The sequence below is a fragment of the Telmatherina bonti genome, assembly GCF_933228915.1.
Source record: "Telmatherina bonti genome assembly, chromosome: 8".
In the NCBI taxonomy this organism is placed as follows: domain Eukaryota; kingdom Metazoa; phylum Chordata; class Actinopteri; order Atheriniformes; family Telmatherinidae; genus Telmatherina; species Telmatherina bonti.
The window spans coordinates 31,642,552-31,666,003 of NC_136626.1; the positions used below are offsets into that span (position 1 = coordinate 31,642,552).

At 42.4% G+C, this 23,452-nt stretch overlaps 1 protein-coding gene across 1 annotated transcript in view; it reads left to right on the forward strand.

The window, feature by feature from the left end:
- prdm5 (PR domain containing 5) overlaps positions 1 to 19,124 on the forward strand; it is a gene marked incomplete at both ends in the record, with an annotated part of 45,854 nt that extends 26,730 nt beyond the window's left edge. Inside the window, 3 exons of the mRNA XM_079245568.1 lie at positions 1,574 to 1,667; positions 10,614 to 10,699; positions 18,960 to 19,124. Coding sequence (XP_079101694.1) covers positions 1,574 to 1,667; positions 10,614 to 10,699; positions 18,960 to 19,124 — 345 coding nt within the window. The remainder of the gene's footprint in view (positions 1 to 1,573; positions 1,668 to 10,613; positions 10,700 to 18,959) is intronic.
- Positions 19,125 to 23,452: the final 4,328 nt, after the last annotated feature.

Consider the following 23,452-nt stretch of genomic DNA (forward strand, 5'->3'; position numbering starts at 1 on the left):
TTATAGAGTCTAACAGCCAATCAAAATTTAGCAACCTGCAGTCATTTTCCTGCAACACAGAACTTCAACATTTAAACATAAAATATCACAAAGCTATGATAACTGAAGATTAAATAACAATAAAGAAAAAAGGCTACAATAATGGCATTTAAGAAATAAATAAATAAACTTCCTGCTTGGAGATCAAAACGTCTAGAAACAAAAATATCAGTGGAGGTTTTATAAAATGTTATGAAATTAAGCGGGTCCGCTGTTTTAACAGGGTTTTTAAAAATAATTTTAGAACATCATATCGTCATATTTTAGAACGATTTCCTGGCCCCCCCCGTCGGGATAAGGTTGTGTGCCTGTCAGCGATGCTGCGCGGATCTGGAGGAGCAGGTCGGACTCATTGGAGAAGTGCTCTTGTATTACAGTAAATGCTTTCTCCTCTCTCTGGATTCATGTTATATGAGAGACTGTCTGAGTGCGTCGGCATGTATGTGCACGTATTTATGTGCACATATTTTTTATAGTGTAATAAAACAGAATGAATGTTGATGGATTGTTTTTTAGAGTGGACACGTGAGCAGATTAATTGATATTAGCAAGAAAAATGTACGATAATTCCAAATAAAGCTCGGCAAATTCAACACTTGTGATACTAGCCCCCCCCCATCACCACACACACACACACACACACACCCAGCTGCCTGCTTAGGAAGGCAGAATGCCAGCAATATTTCCTCCTTACAACAAACAACAGCCAGCAACCGCGCTCCATCTGGGACACATGTGTTCATATAAGTGGGTTTGTTTGTGCATTGTTGTGTGTGAGAGGTCGCAAGAGTGTGCAGGCATGTTTGTTCATGTGCTCGTGTCTGTTTCTGTGTGAATATGTGTGTGTGTGTGTGTGTGAGTGTGGACGGGGGGCTTTGTAACAAAACACCCGAGGTGTCAAAGGGACACAGTGGGGCGATGGAGGGAAGAGCGGGGGCCTGGAGAGGAGGTGTTCCTGGATTGTTGTTGTACTGCTGTTGAAACTGTCGCTCTGAGTTCTAACTTTTCATTCTTACGATTATTTTGGGGGAATTTACAGCAGGCTGGACGGTGTGTGTGTGTGTGTGTGTGTGGAGGGTTTAACAGGGTACTTTTCAACAATGTGAGAGGGAAAGTCGAAGGTGTGTGTGTGTGTGTGCAGCCCTGTGGGTCGATAGAGCTGAACACCAGGGACTGTTTGGAAGTGGAAGGAGAGGAAGACGAGGGGGGAAGCAGGATGAAGGGATGAATGCCTGTTTGCACCCTTGGTTTTTGGAGCTGACCTGCGTGTCTCCTCTCCACTACTACTACTAGTTAGAGATGCTTTATAATGTTACTTTCATCCTGCTGCAGGAGTTTGAAGAAAGAAGAATTTAGATTCTGGCATTAGTTGTGTGACACATCAACTCCAGGAACATCATCATGTTAAGATGCAGCATTAAAAAGAATTATTCCTCATCTAATCCGTACCTCTCTGTAGGCACACTTTGGAGTGTAGGGAAAGTAGATGATTGATAAACTTCATTACAAGTTTGTTTTATGATTTGCCTTGTAGACACACACAGGGGAGAAGGAGAAGATTTGCCCGTACTGTGGACAAAAGTTCGCCAGCAACGGCACGCTACGTGTTCACATCCGCAGCCATACAGGTTAGTGGTTCCCGGTTCCTGCAGCGCTTTGCTAAATCCACCTCATAGCTAGAATCTCTGATCACCACTAAAACCAACACTTATATGAGAGGGTGCTTCCTTAGTGTATTAGTGTGGGAGACACTGTATGTATTCATCGATTACAGTGTTTTTATAAATATTTATCTATATCAGGGGTCTCTGGCTCTGGTCCTTGAGAGCTACCATCCTGCAGGGTTTAGTGTTTCCCTGCTGCAACTCGCCTGACCCAAATCAACGGCTCATTAACAGGCAGGTGCAGAAGTTGTCGGAGAAGCTTTTCATTTGCTTCAGGTGTGTTGCAGCAGGGAAAATGAATGGGTGTATTGGATTGATGTATTAATGTGTCTGTTTATAGAACAATCTGGACAAAAAAACCAAAATATTTTTGGTTTTTATAGATAAGTAAAACCAAAATGGTTGACATTATTTTTGTGGTGTGGTGTGGAAACAGTGTAAAAAATGTGTAAAAAAATGAAATATTTGTCTAAAACCAGCTGCATGTTGTCTTGAAGCTGTTTCTTGTTACATTTTATTTATTTACTATGTTTTTTTATTATATGTTTGGTTATTTAACGATTTGTGTGAGAGGGGCTGATTATTTAAAAGTTTCCTTCTTTCTGCTCCTTTTTGTTCAAGTGTTGGAAATTTTGGTTTGTTCTGATTGTTTTGTTTGGTCAAACACCAAACAGGACAAATAACTGCTGATTTTCTGTTTATTTCTTACATACCAAAGTGAACAACAAGTTTTCATTTATACACACCAAAACGATTTTCAAGTGGAACTATTATGTGCATTTCAGGCTAATTTATTTTTATTTCTGAGACCAGAAGGGCTGGGATTGATCGAGTTATTGTCACAAATGGCTTTATTTACTTCAGACCGACCCTCTCCGTAGGCTGTCAGATCAGCCTGCGGGCAAAACGAGTGGATTGAGACTCTTCCGCATTAAGCCCCGCCTCCTGCCACTGCACTACATCGGGAGCGCGCACCACACCTGCTTTCACCATCATTGTAACATCTCATAAACAGAAGGATTAGGCTAATATGAACTCAATAAAAAAACAAAATACAATGTCAACACATAGCATACAGCGCTACATGTTGGAACCTGAATCAGACCCTGAAAACGAAGTGGAAAACAGCAACCCACAGCAACGAATGCAGCAGGATGTCTCTCTTTGGTAAACTCACCAGCCATCATTGGAAATAACTTTATCCCACGTTTTCCACCCGCCTGATGTATTTGTACATGCCCTTGTTAACCAGTAGAAGGTAACCAATCACCGAACCTTATCCCCCGGGACGTCACAAGGATTTCCAAGTAGAAAAAAACTCTCTAAAACGACGCGTTTTTTGTTGCCATGGAAACCGAACGGAGAGAGTGCTGGAACTCAAACTCAAACTCAAACATGCGTTTAGGTGATAAAAAACAGTGCCGTTCACATGTCTGATGAGGATTCAACACTGTAACACTGTAGAAAGCTCAAGATACCATAGTAGCACCCCTTTAGCCAACGTTCAACATGTTTGTGGGTGTTGAAATGGAGCCCTGACACTAATCCTTGAGTATAACAGAGGCAGGTGTGTAGGAAATCCCTGCTTCATTCAGCGTATGGTGTCTGAACAGGTGTAGACACCAAAATATCGATTTTTTAAAATTATTTTTTATAAAGTATGTCATTACGATGTCGCACCACCTGATCCTAATGTGAGGTAGGACGCAGCAATGCCAGCACCTGTCCATGTGTGTCTTCTGAAGCCTTACGCCACCGTTTTTCCACGCACACGTCCAGACTCCCGACAACCGGCGTGAAGAGAAAATGAAGCATCGTTTGCTGCAGCCGTTTGCCACAAAAATAAAACCCTGGATGTTCATTAAACTGCCCTAAACTGGAAAGCTTGGCATTCTTGTGCGTTTCCTTACCAACAGACTGGTGCAGAGACCTGGCACAGCCACACAGAGATCTCTTGGCTTCTCGCCCTCTTTCTTTTTTCTTCCTTCCCCCTGTCTCTCCCCCACTCCTGACTTTCCTCTCCTTATTTCTCCTTCCCTCTCTAACTTCATCTAACTGCGTTGTTGTCTTGTGTTTTCTGTGGAACATTTCCGAACAGACTCACCTGCCGTAAGCCTTTGGCTTCGTCATCGCCCGACCACGCTGCGTCAAATTAAAAACGATTTATGGAAGCCTATCAGACGCTCACTGCAGCTGCTTGTTAGGTTAGTGTGTCAAAATGTTTGTGCGCATTGAGTGGTGGTCTGTTAACAAGCCTACCACGCTTTGTCAACAAGGGCCTTTGTATCTGTGCAGCTCTGCATGTGTGTGTTTGCGTACATGTGTATGTGCGAAGGACAAACCAACAGAAAGAGAGAACGTATACCAGTGTGGTCCGCAGGCCAGTCTGATTGTATTTATATGGAATAAACAAAAGAGAGGAATGCTGGGGGAGGGGTGGGAGCCGAAGGAACACCTAAAAGAAAAGAAAGGAGCAAATAGAGAAAAGACCCCTCCAAGAAAGCATCCAGCCGGATGACCTGGGACCCTGACTGGCTGTAAATCTGTCCCCTTCTTCTATAGCTCCCATTTTACTTGTTTGTTTGTATGTTTTTGTAAAAAAAAAAAAAAAAAAAAAAAGACAAAAAACAAAACAAAAAAAAAGCTCGGATGAACATTGGAAGTCGTCGCCGGAGCCACAACCCACGACGTCTTGCTATCGCCTCAAGCCAATGCGTCCAAGTCCTCCACCGGCTTGCATGATACAATTTGACTCCATCAATGTAAACAAAATCTTCTTCTGAGGCCTTTAAACCTGCAGCTTCTCCCGACGGCAGACAGGAAAGCTTGATCTTGTTTGTCTTCCTGCTTCACAGGAAGAAGTCAGGATTGATTATTTACCTGCTAAACACCGAGGATTTTGTAAGGATTCCCCTGAGATGTCCTCCCCCCCCCCCTATCAGTTTACCTCGAACACTGCGGAGCTTCATGGGCGAAGCTGGCGAGTAAAGAGGCTGAGTGTGAAACAGATTAAAGAGAGGTTTGAGAGAAAATCAACGTGACGGTTTAAGCAGTAGGCGAGGCGTGTACTGTGTATTTGACTTGGATTTAGTTTCAGTTTCATTTGGTCAGAACATTGTGTCAAGCTCAAACAAATTAGCTGCAATGCCACAGAGGCTGGCGTCGCCTCGAAAACGCCGCCTTTATGAGATCACTGGCAGCCCATAAAATCTGCGCTGTCAAAAAGCTCAAACTCGGTGGTCGTGATGGATGTTTCTGTCATTTTCTAAACGGTTCTTGTTGGCTCTGCGATGCAGCAGATATCTTCATCTCCACATCACAGCGCAGTGAGAGCAGATTTTCCCACCATATGTGCCACAGTGTGGTGAATAACCATCGCGGTGTCATGAAGATGATTAGTGCCAAGGGAAATGTTGACAGAACCCAGGGACTCGCTGTCATGTTGACATCATAGGACATGTCATGTTGGCAGCAACCACTGGTGTTAGCCCAGGAGCTGCATTACAGTGAACTGCTTTGTGGATTTGTTGCCCCAGAAAAAAATTCAGCTTCATGTTTTTTCACAGACAGCGAGGCCGGCGGGTCTCCGTTGTGCCTAAACGTGTTCAATCACCCACAAAGGAACTTCCATTACTTATTTATCTGTTCATGATGGTCCTTAAAAACAACATAGAAGGTCTTTGTTTCCCTTCAAACTAAACAATAAGAAATATGAGACATAATATGAGACGTTAAAGTGGAGATTTTTGTACTAAAATTTATGATTCAACTATTATTTTGTAAGTGAAAGAGAAGAAATTCCATTAGACGAGAGTTGTTGTGAACGAGCCGGTGTGAGGAGGTTGCTATGGGGCTGTTTGCCGACCAGATCACCGCATAAAACTTTTCATCACAGTGTGATCAGGTTGAGAAAGGTGGAAATAAGAAAAAAGAAAAGCTGCAGTAATAGTGAGACCAGCTGTCTCCCTCCATATGGTTTCAGTGTTACTTACTGCCAGATGTATGGAGGAATAAATGAATACCCAGCAAAAAGAGGCTTGGTGTCGCCTGCAAAACCTTTAAATAAGAAGCACGTCTTTACTTTTACTTCCAAGGATTCAGATTTGTTGGTTTAAGCTTTAGTTAGTTTCCTGAAGGTCTTTCAGACTTTTTCTTTGAAAATTAACTTCTTTTTAACTTCTTTTTTACTCTATGGATTTCAGAAGAATATATTTTTATTTGTTAAACCACTTCGCTCTGAACGAGAAATCATTAAAAAATAATACAAACTCCTAACGCCAAGGAAGAACTAGTGTTGTGTCTACGCACGAGAAACTGCTGAGAAAATAACCAATTTGGAATGGTATTTACACACTTTGTTACTGGCAGCTTGTCACAAAGACGCATCGTTTCTTTAGTTGCATTCATGAAAAATGCCACAAATAACACAGTTAAAAAGACACAAAATAATATAATTGTTCCAAGAAGATAGTCTCTGAACAGCCATGAGCTGGAAACGTAGCGTATCTCAGCATGGTGTGCAGCATGTCCTTACAAAGAATTTGGACAAAGTTAGCTTTGTTGAACAATAAAAATAAATAAACGAATAAATAAATAAATAAATATCGACAAAGACCCGACACAGGACCTGAGAGATCCATCTGGACCTTCGGTTTAACCATCTATTATTCGCTGAAGTTGGTTAGAGATGCTGTAAGGAAGCCATTTAGAAGGAATGAAAACGGGGACAAGTTTTGCCACATGACACAAGAACTGGACTGAAAATAAGCGGTAATGACCCAACTGCCCCAAAGGCCCGGACCTCAACATTACTGAGAATAAATCAAAAGGTAGAAATGTATTCTGAAGAAGACTACATAAAGAAATGAGAGAAAACGTGTCTAACGGGGTTCAGGCTCTGAAATAAGCCTAAACTTAAACTGCTTTTACTAAATACTGACCTTTTAAACTCAGAATTGTACAAACTCTGGTTTTATCGTCTATATCAGTGGTATTCACCTTGGTCCTACGAGGACCACAATCCAGCAGACTCTCTATGTATCCCTGCTCCAACACAGTTGGCTCAAATTAAAGAGTCATAGTGCAGAACCTGATGGGCTGTTAGATCCATTTAACTTGATTTCAGGTGTATTGCAGCAGGAATACATGGAAAACCTGCTGTAATGTGGACCTTTAGGACCGAATTAAGTACTCCTGGTCTTTACTGTGTGTGTTTGCACATTTTCAGACATTAAAAAACAAGAAAAGAAAACCCCCAGCTCTGGAAAGCAGCAGAGTTGAGTAACTCTGTAAATTAACTTAAAAAGATTCACATAATTTGATGGAAAATAAAGCGAAATCCACTTTTCCTGCAGCGCCAATGCTCTCCCATGTTGCTCTTCCCATAAAGGTCCCATCATGTCTGAATAAAGCCATCTGTTTCTTCATGTAAACACTGCATTTATGCTGCATGTATAGTTTACAGCCACAGATAAAGTCAAAAGGGCAGAGTTCTCACTGGTCCAGACCACCAGGTAATAATTATTCCCACCACTATATTGTTATTAACAGGTTTTTTTTGCAGTAGATTATTTACATTTAGAGGTTTCTGGCTTTCTTCAGACGCTGAGCGAGGAGCAACTCGCTGACATTCGTTCTGATATCTGAACAGGCTTGTGTTGCAGTTCTGCGCTTCGCGTAGATGTTGAACATGAGTAAATCACTGCCATGTGAATTTTGAAATACTTGTATAATTAAGTCAGTGGAGCTTGCAGAAAACTAATATTCTACGTGGATTTGCTGTTGTTTGCTTTATGTTGGATGAATAAAGCAGATATTGTTCTGTTGTCTCTTCTGTTTAACCTGTCTCGATTACATTATCAATATGAATTGTGGTTATTATTTATTCCCAAAGTTTGAGGTTTTATGTAGCTACATTGCAACTTAACGTGAGCTTCAAGGCAGAGCAGCTGCCCCCAGACTGACATCTGGCAATCAAACTCTGGAATCACTGAACCTATTTACGTACAGATGACTTTGTTTGTCTTAACTGTGGTCATGGTTACAATCTTGTAAAGCAAAATCACCATGTACTGAATTATTGTCTGCTTCTTTGATGAATAGGGCCTGGCCGTTGCCGCTTTTAACTGCTTTTGGGTGCAGAGATGCTTGATTTATATTGAGGATTGGGTTTTGACATATGTCAGGTTCACATGTGCAGCATGTGTGGCATGTCCCGGTCGCAGACCCGTCTGATGGAAGGACCCTCACGGAAGAAACTTTTAAATGAATCGTTTGAGGAAATGGAGAAATCTTCTGAGAGATCCTGGCTCTAATGCAAAGGTCAAGTGTAGAAGATGTTGGGCATTCCTCTGCTTCATCAAAGGCAGTGTCTTATCATCTTTAGCACGCTGATATCATGTTGCCTCTGTGGCCCCTGTCGGCATGTGGCACAGGGCAGAGGGAAGGACAGTGGAGGGCCACTGTCTGCCTGAACTGGAGGAAGCCGGGAATTAATTTCTGACGGACAGCGCTAATGTCTTTCAGACCAGAACCCCGAAGCTACAAAGAACTCTCCGTAACACGAACGCAGCACGGCAGGCAAAACGACAAAGCCCGACCATCTGCTAACCAGACACACGCACACATATACGACACACAAGGGGTGCCAAACGGATCGATTAGCAAACTAGGGGTGTGAGGGCCACAGCAGGGGGTGGGGGAGACATCCAGGGTCAAAGAGATGGTGTACTGTTTCAGCACATGCTAAATCAGTTACCATCTCCACACACATAAAGCCCTGGCTCAGCGCTGCAGCCACCCCTCATAATCCCCAAACAATCTGGCTCAATCTGGAGAATAAGTGGGGGGTTTCTGGTTACAGTAACACTCAGCAGAACACACACTCGGCCTCTCGCACGTTTCATAGACCAGCAATGGAGGAATGTCACCGTTACGCTTTCCAAGCAGTGTTTGTTCATTTCACTTGCTCTTGTTTTATTCCAAGCATGCAGATACAGAAGAAGAAGCCATGACTATGAAACACAAGTAGTTTCAGTGGGTTATTTGAACTATAAGTGACCATATTTACGACTGACCTCCTCCGCAATATTCAATACTGTCCTTTTCCAGATGAGACACACATGTTCAGAACTGAGGAGTGTATAGGTTAAGTAGGTGAATTGGTGTGTAGTTATTGCGAGGCTCAGTGAGGTAGGGTGTGGTTGTCTGTGCTGGGTATTAGCTGACAATAGCTAGCTCCTGGAGGGGACGCGATCCAAGCCGCAGCTCACTGCGCCCCATTGCTATTAGCGCACTAATGCCTTCCCCAGGACTCCCCAAGGCTAGCACTGGGTCTTAACCCGATACCACACATGCTACACAAGACACTGGATTTGCTCTCGTCTTTCCCAAAACACATCTGGGATTCAGATTTTCCTGTTTGTCAACAAAAGGTCTCCTAGAGGCTGAAATTGTGGGGGGGGGGGGGGGGGGGGGGGTGCTGGACAGAGCAGCGAGTAACCCTCATGCACATGTATCACTGTGTATCACTGTGCGATCGGGCCACATATGTCACGTTAACCCTTTCCACAGTCAGCTCAGGTTGGACGCTTTATTATTCGGTGTCACTGCTCCTCCCTGCGCTCCTCTGAAGCCCTCTTGTGGGGGGGTTTATGGTGGGTTTAGATCCTGACTCGTACGGCTGCTACATGACAGCTGCTGCAGCTTTTCTGTTGACAGACACTGGCTTTGTGGGATGTAAATACAAAGTGTCATGATAAAGCCCTTGAACTTAAGTCTTTGCAAGTTAACCTTTTAAATAAAATTGTATAAAAGCTGACCATTAAATGTTTAATGTGCACTTTGAAGAAGCCTCCACAGCTTGGCTGCTTCAGCAGACTTGTGCTTGATGTGAGAAACAGAAGAGAAACCGTTCCTCCAACACATCAGTGTTTATAGCAGAGGGTAAGATTACTCTTCTCATGTGCTCCCAAGATGGATTTTCCTGTTTTAATAAGCGTCTTTGCGTTTCGAATCCCAAGGAAACACAGCTAATTAACCTTATTACTTAAAGGGGGCAACACATCTCCCCCATCAATAAAATTACTTGCTTGCCTGTTCAACATTCAGCCACTGCAGACGGCTCATGTTAGTGTGAAGAGGATCAGAGATTAGGTGGTCATACTGGAGGAATGAACAACTATTTGCAGCTGTTTGATTATGTTGTAGCAGCTTAGCTTACAAATGAATTCTGCAGAGCAACTCTCCCCCATGAGAGCAGAGGCTAAAGAAGATGAAGATTAATTTCAGTCCCTCGTGTATTTGCATGAAACGATCACTAAAACCCTGATTTTTGGGTCAGCTTGGGTCTGAATTTTCCAGTTGGAATGTATCTTTTTAGCAGGCTCTTACTTCACCTTCTTTCTATAGACCTGTAATCAACTGTGTGGCTTTTATCAGGCCAGTGGATCAGCACACGGTAAACAGATCCATGTGTCAGCGGTGCGTTTGATTGACAGCTTGTCACTTTCTCTTTGTCGTCAGCGGTGCACTCTCAGATAGGATCTGTAAGACTTTGGCCGGACTGTTTTTGATCTGACCAGGAGAAGCTTGGTTGGTTTTAATGTCCTACTAAACGGTTGGCCAGTTGAAGCTCGGATAGCGAGCGTAGCCAACACAAGCTTTGTCCCTGCAGTGGAAAGTCAGCGTTCAGACATCTCTTTGTGAATGATACGTGCTCCACCATCGGAAAGGTCAAATTTGTGGTAAAGCGCATCAGGAAAACCGATTACAGGAAGCTGGCCACGTACGATGCAACATTTCTGCTTGATTTAAATCCTTTTTGGTATTTCTGCGTATTAACTTCTGTATTAGATGATTCATGTTCAGTTTTTATTTATGTCATGCACATTTCTGATTTTTACTTCCCAGGTGAGCGTCCTTACCAGTGCCCTTACTGTGACAAAGCATTCAGCAAGAATGATGGGCTGAAGATGCACATCCGCACTCACACCCGGGTATGTTGCATCCCTTTGTTTCTCGTGTGTGTTTGTCTATGTATCACTCATTTTTATACCCTCTGTTAGCATTAACCACTGTTCTACTCTATATATACAGTCCAGTGTTCACAGCCTGGGGGGGGGGGGGGGGGGGGGAAATCCTGTTTTTAAAGGGGCCCTTCTGTTGATAGATAGATGGGCAGACTCCCTGACAGACATATAAATATGCAGCGCAATGTAAACTTAGGGTTCCAGTCTTACCGATCAAACCCTAAATGGTTGGACTTGACACACTGTAATCCATTTTAATTGTCTCTTCTGTAGTTGCAATAAGAGCAAAGCAGGGACAGCACCATGTTTATAAACATTGTGGATTTTTTGTTTAACACTACATGCCAAGAAGAAAGAACACAAACTGCTGGATATCAGCCGTCCTTGTCCTTTGTTTATATGTCACGTCCGAAGGACAAGGAAGGTGTTGCGGCACTATGAGGTCATGCAGTTTTGTAACATCTGTCGCTTTCCGGCTGATGTCCTGCCTACACAAACACCACAGAAATCATGATTTAACACACCAAACAGCACCAAACCGTCCCACCTGGAGCCAGACGCCTTGATAGAAATGGGGTTACACAGAGCTGGTTAGATTGATCTTACCTGAAGCATTTATCAAACTTCCATCAAAAATTTTATTGCATTTTAAATAAGATTTTTCCTTTGAAACATCAATGGAAAAATTTTGAAATGAGTGTCTTTTTTTACATAAGCTCTGATTTCTTCTTTCCACATTCACAGATCCACAATATGGAGTTGCAATAACCACAAAGGCTCATGGGAAATCCATATTCAGCAGGAATTTAACCTTTTATGATTGTCACTCTTTAAATTTGAGTCACGTGCTTTACTTCCTGTTTATTGTTCATATTTAGACAATGTTGTTGGGATGTTTTCTTCTGTTTGAATGTCAGGGAAGTGATGCCCACCGCTACATCTACCTCTTTTTTTTTTGTCTTGTCCAGCATTTAAGAAGGCAAAATGGATTTTCTGGATGCTGTGTTCTGCTGGGCAAATTTACTTTGCCACGGGAAGCATCATAGATATAATGCTCCCCTTGATATTCTGGGTTTTAATTTTATTTTTCTATTTTTTTTTGCATAGTTGTTTGTATTACAAAGTTTGTACTGCTGGACAGGACTGGAGAGGACAGAAGAGAGACAGAAAGAGAATTGAAAAAAAGAGAGAACAGAAAACACCTTGTAGAGAGAAAAAGAGACGCTACATCTACCTCTAATCTATTAATTCCACTGGTAATAGAAGAGATACTGGATAAAAACTTAAAATTCAGACATGTGTTACCATTTCAGAAACTATATTCATGTGATTAAACCATTCTCCAATGTGGTGTCATTCCATCATATTTGGATTAGCAGTAAAATGTCCTGGTGATTTGGTTTTTTTTACAGACATTTTCTTAGAGTGCAGGAAGGAAATCTCACACACCTCACAAGTGAGAAAAGTGTGACTAATCCATGATGAAATATGTAACACTCCCTACCCGTTTAATTCTGAGGTCATTCACGCACTTTCAAGTTCTTTTGTTAATGTTTACAGTTTTACATTTTCTACGCTGAGGAAGCAGAATTCTCCTGCTCAGTGAACATTTAAAGCACAAGAGAAGAGGTGGTGTTCAGGGTGGAGAAAAACACTGGACGTCTTGAGTTCATTTCCTCAGCAGGGATGCCCCTCATTTCCCTGCATCAACTCTCTATGAGCTCTTTGTGAGCTTTTCTACATTTGTCACGTTTGACGAATGCAACTTATTATGTGTTTTATCGCAGAGCTCCGTCATCAGTTTGTACAGCAATAGCCATGATTGTCACGGCCTGTCATCATGGTTCATTACAAGGATCTGTTCTGCTTTAACGCTGTCCAGAGTACAGCGCCCTGCTGCATGCGGTGTGTTGATAGTGGAGGTATGTCTCTCTGTAGAAACAGGCAGGTATAATTTTCTAGTGTGCTGCTGATTAAACTGACCAATGTCTTGTTCTGAATGTTCCCAGACCTGCCTTTGCTCACGGTGCGCTGAAATATGGACTGAACAGTTACAAACAGCAGAGCCTGATGAAGTCACTATTGAGTAGAAAACTAATGTCATTTGGCCGAAGTAGCTGCAGCTCACTGCTAATGAACAGATGATTTGAGGTGGATGCGATTGCAGTTGGTGTGTTTATACCAGAAATCACTGGCAAACTTAAAAGGCCCAGACGTGAACTGATGACATTATGGATGTTTAAGGTGTGATGTGAATGAACGTGCCTGTTCTGTATGAACGCAGAAATACTTCTCATAATCATTTCTTCTTGTGCAATAAGGTTGTTAATGTTCTTGGACCAGGTCTGAGCTAGTTTAAAATACAATTTATATGAATTAGTGCATAAATTATTTGGATTATTTCAAACAGCACATTTTCTTATAAACTGCCAAATGAACATGATGGTGAGTTTATTGCTGGATTTAGGTGATTAAAAGGAAATCTGATTATGTAATTGTGGTTAAGCTGTTGTAACATTTGCAAACAGAGGCTCTGGTAGTTTTACTCTCTCCTTTAGCTAAGAGGAATGTTAGCCATGGATCCTGAAGTCTGTCTCCATCTCAATCTCACATGCTAGTATCTACAAGTTAGCATGAAAATCTTGCACTGTTTCGCCCAAAGACTGCTGGGACCCTTAACTGGACTAAGCGGTTAGGATAATGAATGAATGAATGAATGAATGAATGAATGAATGACTCTTGCACTGTTTTACACAGATGTTTTGAATGAGTAACATCAGAGGATATAAAATGTCTCCAGGACTTGATGCTGAACTTTACAAGCCAGCTTCCTCATAAATATCCCACAACGTGTAGATGCAGTAACCAGGCTTTTGGCGCCAGTGTGTATTCAGCCCAGGGTATTGTATTAGAGATGCATTTTACCTTACAGCGCCACGTCACACACCTACACCTGATTATCAACAAACTGGCTGCTTCGGACTTGCATCATGCCTGATTCATGGGAGAAAGCCGACATGACGTCAGAGGAAGAAATGAAAGACAAATAGGAACAGAGCAAGAAATAACAAATGAGTCAACAGGGGTCTGACTTTTACCTGTTAGAGTGAGCTCAGAGAAGAGACAGGATGTAGATGGAGGCTGAATTAGCTGTTGTTAGTTGGTGTCAATCAAAATATGAATAGTTCAGTAGTGTTGCTTAAACATAGCAGTGATCCATTCAACATATTGTTCCTGTCATCTCCTGCTTCCTTGTATTTCCAGCTGTGGAAGCATCTCCAGTAGAGAATCTCCTGCTTTGAACTGACTTCAAATGTAACAAGTAGCTTTGGAGAAAGTCCAAGTTGATTTTCTTTTTTTACTCATTTTGCAGAAAGTCTCCAGTCGTTATGCTTGGAAACAGTCTTCAGGCTATTGGAAATGGATTTACATTGGTCAAAACCAATTTTATACACACACACACACATAGATGTCATTTTTCTCAAGAGATACTTTGCTGAAGAGCAAATTATTCAGAATAAGCGTGATAAAATTTTCACACTGTACTGTGAGAGAATGCCAACCGTGCGTTTGGACAAGTGATGCTGAATAGAGGATCCTACGAGTAAGACCGTGGTCCTCAAACTGCAGCTGCCTGTACTGCAGACACAGGTCATGGTCATTTCTCACTGCAAGTGTCGTTGGGCTGCAGTAAAAGGATAAAAAGTCGAGTGTGTTAAACATAAATCATCCTGTAGGACATTAAATATAAATATTTTGCCTTTTATTTTCTTCTTGCAGGTGAAAAAGTTGTAGCGTTTTCTCCTAAATTCTTTAATGTGCCTTCGTACTAAATAAATGAACAAACAAAAATACATTCATTTGATCATTAGTGCAGGCAAAGTTCTGAGAATCATCAGGAGAAGTTTCTTCCCTGATACTTTCTACCTCAAATAGTCCGATCTCAGGTCTATCAGGAAAACCGCAACTTTTTTCACAAGATAAAATAATTCAGTTTCTTCCAAAGTGGAGGATCAACCATCCTGACAGACTGACACTGCTCAGATTCATACTGCCAGCTTGTCTAGAGATCATTTGAACCTCCACGGGGCTGCTTATTGACTTCTAACTCCTTCCTAAAGGCTAATGGAGCGCAGTGACTTCCTGCTGGCATGCTGCTTTACAAATACCTGCATATTTAACATGTCATGTGAGAAGTTTGGCTTTGCCGCTGCGAGTAAACACGACGCCATCCTTGCATTTCTAGATGTGCTCTTTGTAGAGAGTGGTCAGGCTCCGAGGAAAGGTCAGGTCACAGGTCAGAGGGGAACAGCTGAAGGTCGCCAGGTACAGATGTTCGATGTTACCGGGGTCAGTGTGAGGCATTGTGGGTAGTCCCCATCACCTAAGTCTTCAGACCTTTCAACCTTAACCCCTCTCAGGTTTTTGTTTCTGTTTTTGATGGGTTGAGATGATCCCCATTAAAGCGTCGGGGTTTAAGTTTGAATTAGCATCACACTGATCAGGAAAGGGTCCGTTTCTGTAGGGTGGGTTTCTCTCTCACACACAGAGGGCTTTATTTCCATTGTCCCCCCCCCCCCCCCCCCCCCCCTCCCTTTTTATTCTGTCACATGCACACAAACAGTTGCATCCTTAAAGCTCCTCACAGGCTCACATGCAGTGAACCTGATCTTTACCTCCTTTTGTATCCTGAGTCACTGGGCACTCCTTGCCCAGCCCACACGATAGCGCCTTTCCCAGGACCCTTATTTCCTGCATTCACCCAGTTCCCATGACAACTAAGCCTAAAATGGGTAGAGTCTCTGCTATCAGCCAGACTTGTCAAAAACAGCTTCCCTAAAGAGCGCCACTGGGAACCAACTCCTCGCTATCTCCTTCTTATTTCTCCTCCAGTCTTTCAGGTGTCAGCACTGTTTCCCCTCAGACTGAGCAGCACACGCCTACCGTCCACCCTCTTTGTCACGCCTACTGTACAAACACACACTCACACACACATGCATACTTGGACATTTCTGTGAAAACACACACACGCGGTGAGATGGCTGCCTCTGAAACAGGCCTGCAACAGGCACAGAGGAAATGTTCTTTGGTAAACTGATGAGGTGTGGAGACAGAGGATTGATATTCTACAGCCCCACAGTGCCAGGGCTCTGATACACGTTCAAAGGGATTTTCTTACTCTTTTTAGGAATCCATGTGTTTTTGATGGCCTCTATGCTGGCCGTTTCCTCCCGACTGCAGGGGCTGTTCAGGCCCTCCTTCCATATCTTCATAAGCGCACAGGGTGTGAGGAGAGACGGCCAGAAAGAGAGAGCATCCATGTGTGAAAGTGAATGTGTGTGCGCTGCAGGGGTGCTTCCACATCTTGTGCATGCCTGTTTGTTTTTCTCTGCATGTGCGCACAAACACGTGTGTGTCATTACACTTTTTTTCCTCCAGGTTTTGCCCATATGTGATGAAAAAAGGGGGGGGGGTTTGTTTTTATGTAAGTTCTGCTGCTGTCAGATAAAACACCATTTTTAACGCCTGTGTGTGTGTGTGTGTGTGTGTGTGTGTGTGTGTGTGTGTGATTCTGCAGGAGAAGCCGTATAAATGCAGCGAATGCAACAAGGCCTTCAGCCAGAAAAGAGGACTGGACGAGCACATGAGGACTCACACGGGGGAGAAACCTTTCCAGTGTGACGTGAGTCTGTCGCTGCTCTATTTCGAAAACCCTCCTCAGCTCGGTTCTTACTTTCTTCTCTTCGCCTTTTGTCCGTGTGTAAATGTGACAGAGCTCTGGCACGAGGCCCGATGCAGAGCCGAGTTAGAGGCAGATACTGATCTGAGTGGGCCGATCTCACGTAAACACATTGAGGGGATCAGAGGGGATAAATCTCCTTCTGCTTATAATACTGCAGAAATAATAATTACTCTCAGACTGAGGAAGGAAGCCGCAACAGAATCTGCTGTCTGTGTTTGCAAGTCACTTTTCCAACGCTGAACTTCATCACCCTTTCTGGAAATTAGAAACATGTTGCAGCTTTTTTAATATTTGAAACCACAACTGTGTTTTGGAAAAATCTTTAATTGAAAAACAAATTAAATGAAAGTTTTTAATGTGGGGGGGGGGGGGGGGGGGGGGATAAAAATAAGGCAGAGAGCAGTCAACACAGAGGACGCAGAATGCTTTGTCAGGACATGTTTAGTGTTATGATGGAGATGGAGAGTGATGTGAAGTGATTAAAGGTCCTGAACAGGAAGTTAGTTATGATCGTTTCTGCTTCTGATTCAGCCTGATCACCACCAAAGCAACTTAGTCCTTTTTTCAGTCCTCACACCGTCGGATCTGAACACACAGATGTTTTTTATATTCAGTGTGACTAACAGTTTCCAAGGACATCATTATCTCTGATGTCCATCATGAATAAATTTAGGATTCGGCTTTGAAATCTGAAAAGTAAAGTTGTGTGAAAGTCCAGGATAAACTTCTCTTCGTAGTGTTTTATTCCCATCTATCAGCTGGAAGAGCAAACAGAAGCTGCTATCAGCCAAATGTGCTGATTTGTACAGGCTGTGGTTTAATGAAATATAAACAAGTATAGGCTAAAAAAAGTTAGGTCCAACTTTTTTACCAGCTGGATTCTTCTGAGGTAACCAGATCATGATTACCACAGATCTATCCTGTCATGATTCAAACTACAAGCTAAAGGAGTTCAGGAAAATGTGAATAAGAAATAAAAAAGATTCTACTAATCTGTAAAAAAAGTTTTCTTTTGGCTTTAGGTTTTTGCCTTCCATAGAAGACTTGATGCACATTAATTAGGACTAAAAACCACAATAAGAGTCATACCAGACTTGGAAAGACTGGATCTGAGAAACAATAAACTCTGTCAGATCCACGTCTTCCCAGATATAATGTACACAGATATTATCTGGTATTCCCAGATACTGAAGAAATTCCAAAAGAAATGCTCTTTCTGTTTTTCCTCTTGTGGATGTCCACTGCAGTTGTTTTATTTATTTACTTCTTATTCCTTTGCCAAGTTAAAACTCCAGGGTACATTTAAATAGTCCCATTAACAAACACTTAACTAGGTCCACCTTGCTGGTCCTGGGTTGTACACTATTTACCTTCAGATTTGTGTGTGAAAATCCCAGTAGATCAACAGTTTCTGAAATAATCAGACCAGCAACCATGCTGCATTCAGAGTCACCCTTTTTCCTCATTATGATGCTCAGTTTGCTGCTGCCTTGTGATTGGCTGATTAGGTACTGACAAAGTGGCCAGTAAGTGGATATTTTATCATCATTTCATCATGAAGAAAAAAATCTCAACACGAAAAAACCTTTCCAACTGTAGAAAATCATCTGCAGTTGCTGTTGGCCACAAGCATCAGCCTCCCCTTTTATTGTCAGTGAAGCGTTACCAAAAAGTGTCGCCCAACAATATCCAACATTCATCTGGATTCCTGTTTCTCAGCTTTAAAAAGACACATACATGTAAATCATTTTGACCCTGAACTTTCTAGAACTCACACGTGCATTCTGTTTGGGACTTTAGTTTGAGTAAGACGTAAAGGATCAAAATGTTGCTGAAGCATCCTGTAACATCTGGGTTTACAGCCAGACGCTGAGGCCCCATCTCTCATCAGCTTCCCGTCGCTGTTTCAGTCAGAAAAAAAAACCTGAAATATTTTCCCGACGCTGGTTATGAAATGTAGGTAGCTGAGCCATGTACAGCAACAACAGATCAAAGTAGATGTCTGCAGCAAGTTACCTAGAAAGCTCCTCTGTTTTATGCTGTACAGACACAGATGTATGCTGTCAGTGAGATTTTCTCAATGTAATTCACAGATGGAGGCAAAGAAGCCTCACGCTGTGTTTCTCCAAGCTTTATGTCAAAACTGAGCACCAGCCAATGGCGGATTATCCTGATTGATATGGGGCGAGGAGTCATTTGTACAGTATAAAATGGCTCATTTAGGATGAATGATAAAGTTGCACGCAATTCCTCCCACTTCAGGCTGGAAAAAAACCCAAAAAAAACAGCAAGGATTTCTGTCACTGAGTGTCTTACTCACCCATCAGTCTGCATCGGTGATAAGCTCCGAACCCCACCTCCAGCAGGGCGATGATGATGATGATGATGATGATGATGATGATGATGATGATGAACGCAGTTACATAATGCATGTTCATTTGCAGCAGTTATGACTGTAATGACCCGGTATTTGTTGTTTTGAAGGTGTGTGACCTGTCGTTCAGCTTGAAGAAGATGCTCAGCAGACATAAGCTGACACACAACCCCAACCGGCCCATGGCAGAGTGCCAGCTGTGCCATAAGAAGTTCACCAGGAACGACTACCTCAAAGTACATATGGAGAATGTCCACGGGGAGACGGAGAGCTAAAGCCAATTACAGCAGCACAAATGAGATCCCAAATGAGATAAATTTTAGTCTTGTGCTTTATGTATCAGTAAAGTACATACATACTGTATACACAGATGGCTTGATAGCAGAAATGTTGCTATTAACGATAGATGGTAGGGTATGGGAAACATTAGGGTTAATATTCTATAAATTGAAGCAGATTTTACATCAGCTTGTCTTTTCGTTTTTCTGTTTCCACATTGTTTTTGATATTAGAATAAAAAAGATTAGCAGATATGTTGGATCTGCCTCCGGAGCCGCTGTGTCTGCTCACACAGAAGTCTTAAGTTTCACCTGCAGTCGTCGCGGCCTCCTCAGCGTTTCTGCACATCACGCTGGCTTCCTTGATGAAAACCTTGCTGAACGTTTGTGGCGAAAGGCCAAACTTTTTTTTCCAAAGTGTTAGATTATGTTTTAGTAGCAAACTATACATGTAACAGTCTTGTATATCTGTAGACGGACAAGTGGAGCCTTGAAAGCTCTGTAATCTGAAACAGATCTCACATTTCGGGTTTTGTTTACATGATAACCAGAGAGTATAAACACACTGTCGTTAGTCTTTCATGCAAGCTTTTTATAAATCGACTTGAGGGAAAGGTAGTTTAATTAGACCCAAATTTGACATGTTTTCTCTCTTGTTTTTGTCTATGTTTGGGAAGAGTTGTTGATGTTGCTGTTGGAGTTCAGTCATTAGCTTAAGATGTATGGTTTTAGTTATTCAGTCCTTTCCCACTACTTACTGTATGGAAACCAGTTGGATGTGACTGTTTCTTTGTCACACATTTGTGGACAATTTCTGTCTCTGTTCATTTTCATGAGGGATTGTTGAATATGTTTTCATATCAGACGCCTGGGCTGTTCAGTCTGTGTTTACATTGTTTTATATAAATCAATTATCAATACAGAATTTCATTGATGTCATGAGAAATGTCACTTTTTCCAAACCAAACTGTCACTTCACACTTTTTTTTTTTTTTTTTTTTTTAGAGTTTAAACATTGTCCCTTTACCAAACATCCACTTCCTCCTGTTGCTCTAACGATGTGTATGTGAACTGTTGACATCAGGGGGTGCAGGGGAAAAATGGCTTTGAGAGTTGATTAAAAGCATTCGGTTGTCGTTGTTAATCTAACCTCTATTCTTAGGCTGGCAGTGTGATGGGAGCGAAGGCTAATTAAAGCTTTTTTTTCTCTCTCTGAGGCCACAGTCACCACTCGCCTGATCTGTAAAGCCGCACACTAAAGAGCGCCTCTGATGGTTTCTCTCTGTGGATGCAAGGACTTTTTCTCACGTCCATCCCCCCACAGAGGCTCTCCGGTATCTCCGGATTGAAATCTGTGAGAATCTCATGAGGCTGCAGTGGGAGGGCTGCGAGTTATTCTCATCACAAGGGCTGCTGTTCAGACTCACTAAATCTTGCCACGTGTGGTTTTGGCTTCCTTAAAACATAACTGTTACAGTATGTCTTTGTCCACATTTTTAAGTGTGCACTATTTGTTCAACAATTAACTCATTTTGTCTTTTGGCTGTTCAGCTCGTAGCTGGGAGATTAAAAACGGCAGGATGTCTCTGGGATTATGTCAAGCCTTCAGTGGAGCATGGCAAGCGACGGCTGGGTCAACCTGCCCTCCCTCTGGAGCTCGGTTCACCGCATTGGCAGCGCAGGGCGCGGCCTGAGCCACCCGGGCCTGCCGAGCCCCGCTCTGCCCACCGAGCTTGTGCTACCAGCCGCCTGCTCTTTAGTGGTGAGCCCTCCAGGCCATACTGACGCACTCTTAAACACAGTGGCATTTATGATGCATCTTGTAAACAGTAGTGGAAGTTGGGATTTGCAACAGTGGGGGATTATCGTCTGCTGCATATCAAACTAAAGTGACTGACAGGGCAGACTGGGTGCAGCGATGCCCCTATTAGTCTCTGCAGCTGTGCACTGCCTGCCACCATCCACTCCGCTTTTTTTTTTTTTTCATTTTAGTCTCGCAACATTGCATTTTATCATGGGACTTTCCCAGTGACCCATTGTTATTGCTCCTTTCATTCCAGTGCATCCCTGCATACATGTGTCTCTCCCTTCCTGATGGGTGTCTCATGCCAAAGCTCCCAGTCAATGTGTTTCTAATTACATGTTTTTACTGGAAGCCCCAGTTTCCTGTGTTGCCTCCCCATTTGTGAATGTGGGCCAGACTGGGCCCCGACCAGTGTCCACAGAGCCAAACGCCAGCCCTGCCCACTGCACAGGAGTATCATTACCACGCCGGGCCGGGTTTATGGCAAACCACTGTCACGTTAGGAATGACACAGACACGGGTGTCTGACCCCTGTGTTTTAGTCAATGTTGCGCAGCAACAGGTAGTGCGCCCCCCCCCCCCCCCCCTTTAAACAGGGAATGTGGAATTCACGTATCCTGCAAAGAGTGCCATGCAGAGGAATTTTAATACGTCTGGGCAGAGTGCATTTATTCTGGGTCTCCCTTTTAGTAGTGATGGACAGTTTCTCAAAAGCTGTGTTTCCATGGAAACAGACAGTGGTTGTTAGGTACCTAAAAAGCTTTGAGGCTGAAAACCAGCAGAAGGTCACACGTCAGACTTAAGGCTAAGGGACGGAGTCAAAAACTTTTCATATCTGCAGAAACGTTCTCACGGCGCTTCTGTCCATGTTTCACAACCATGCTTCCAGTCTGATCTGTAGGTCTGAAGCCATCGGGTCAGCCGAGCGGGGATTATTAATGCTGTGACCATTAGACACCATTAGACCTCCTGTCTACTTACAGCGTTTCACGGAGACAACACAAAACATTAATTTTTTAAAAAAATGTTAGGTTACACAAATACATTAATGTGGATATATAAATAAAAATAGTCCTTTCATTGTCACCTATTTAAATAATAGCCTAAGTAATTTTATCCTATCTTTTTTAATATAAAAAACTGAATCTTATATTTACAAGAAATCAGACTTTTGTGTTTTTAGAACACTTGGAATAAATGACTTTGGTCATGACTTTAAGAAGGTGACAGTATTTTAGCGTCTGAACTCCCACATAAGCCTGACATTTCCTTACATTTCCTACAGAGTCTCAACAACAATCACAGAAAAGTTCAAACTAACAAAAAGAAAATCAACAATTTCTCTCTTTTACCCAAAAGATAAATTTAACAGAATCAGTTTAATGCTTTTTTTTTTTTAAATACTCCTGGGTTCTAATAATCCCACCCAGAAAAAACCTCAATTATAGAACAGAAAATGATTAATTTTTTGTGGTTTTTGGTCGTTTTAAAATCCAATTTTAACCACAAATGCCGGCATTTAAAGAGTTGGTTAAAAAAATATTTGCTCTGCACAGTAAGACAGAAGCCAATAATAGTATCTATTTTAAAAGAAGGAAGTATATAATAATGTATAATATTTCCATGTCATTCATGTCATTCATTCTTAGTGAAAAGTGTGACTGAAGTTCTCGGCGTGTTGGTGGGTTAAAATAAGAAACATGAAATGAATATCAGTGGGAAGCAGCACGGCCTTGTTGTTTATGTTTAAACTACATGCAGGAAATGAAACTAAACCAGGGCACCATGATGTCTTACACAAACACACACACACACACACACACACACAGACAAAATGTTAGAAAGATGAAAACTTCATATATATAGATGGAAAAACCTGGACAGGAAACACTCCAGTGGATTGATTGAAAACTGCTTCTTTTCCACATTTGTCCTAAAGAAGCAGAAAGCTGTCTTTTATTCTGCCTGTGAAGAAATGCGGGAGATTTATGAAGCTGTGAGGCTCAATCTGAAAGGTTTGAGAGTTAAAGACATCAGTCAGCGCTCCAGTCGACCTCTTGAGTTTCACTGCCGGTCAGCACATTGTTTCACGGTGCCATCACTCCTCCAGCTCATAAGGAATTACACCGTTGTCCTCACCCAAGAATCACTGACGGCTTCGTGCTCCTCTCGCAGGGTTACGGATAGTTCTGTAGCAAAGGAACTGATGCACGAGCTCTGACAGTATTTGTGATCTGACATAAAGGACCGGCGCTGATGCTCTGCTGAAGCAGACGTTCAACTTGTCAGAAAACCTCCAACAAAACAGAAAAACCAAAAACATTCTGACTTTTTCCATCGCTCAACACAACCAACAAAAGGGAAGATCTATGATGAGCTGCCAGCATCCAAATTCACCCCATTTCGTTCATTAAGCTGTGTGAATGTGAAAATGCTGGCAGTAGGGGGAGCGGAAAGGTGAAAGGTGACTGTCCTGCAGACAGACCCGTCTTTCTTTTTCTTTCCCCCAAAGATCTGCTCA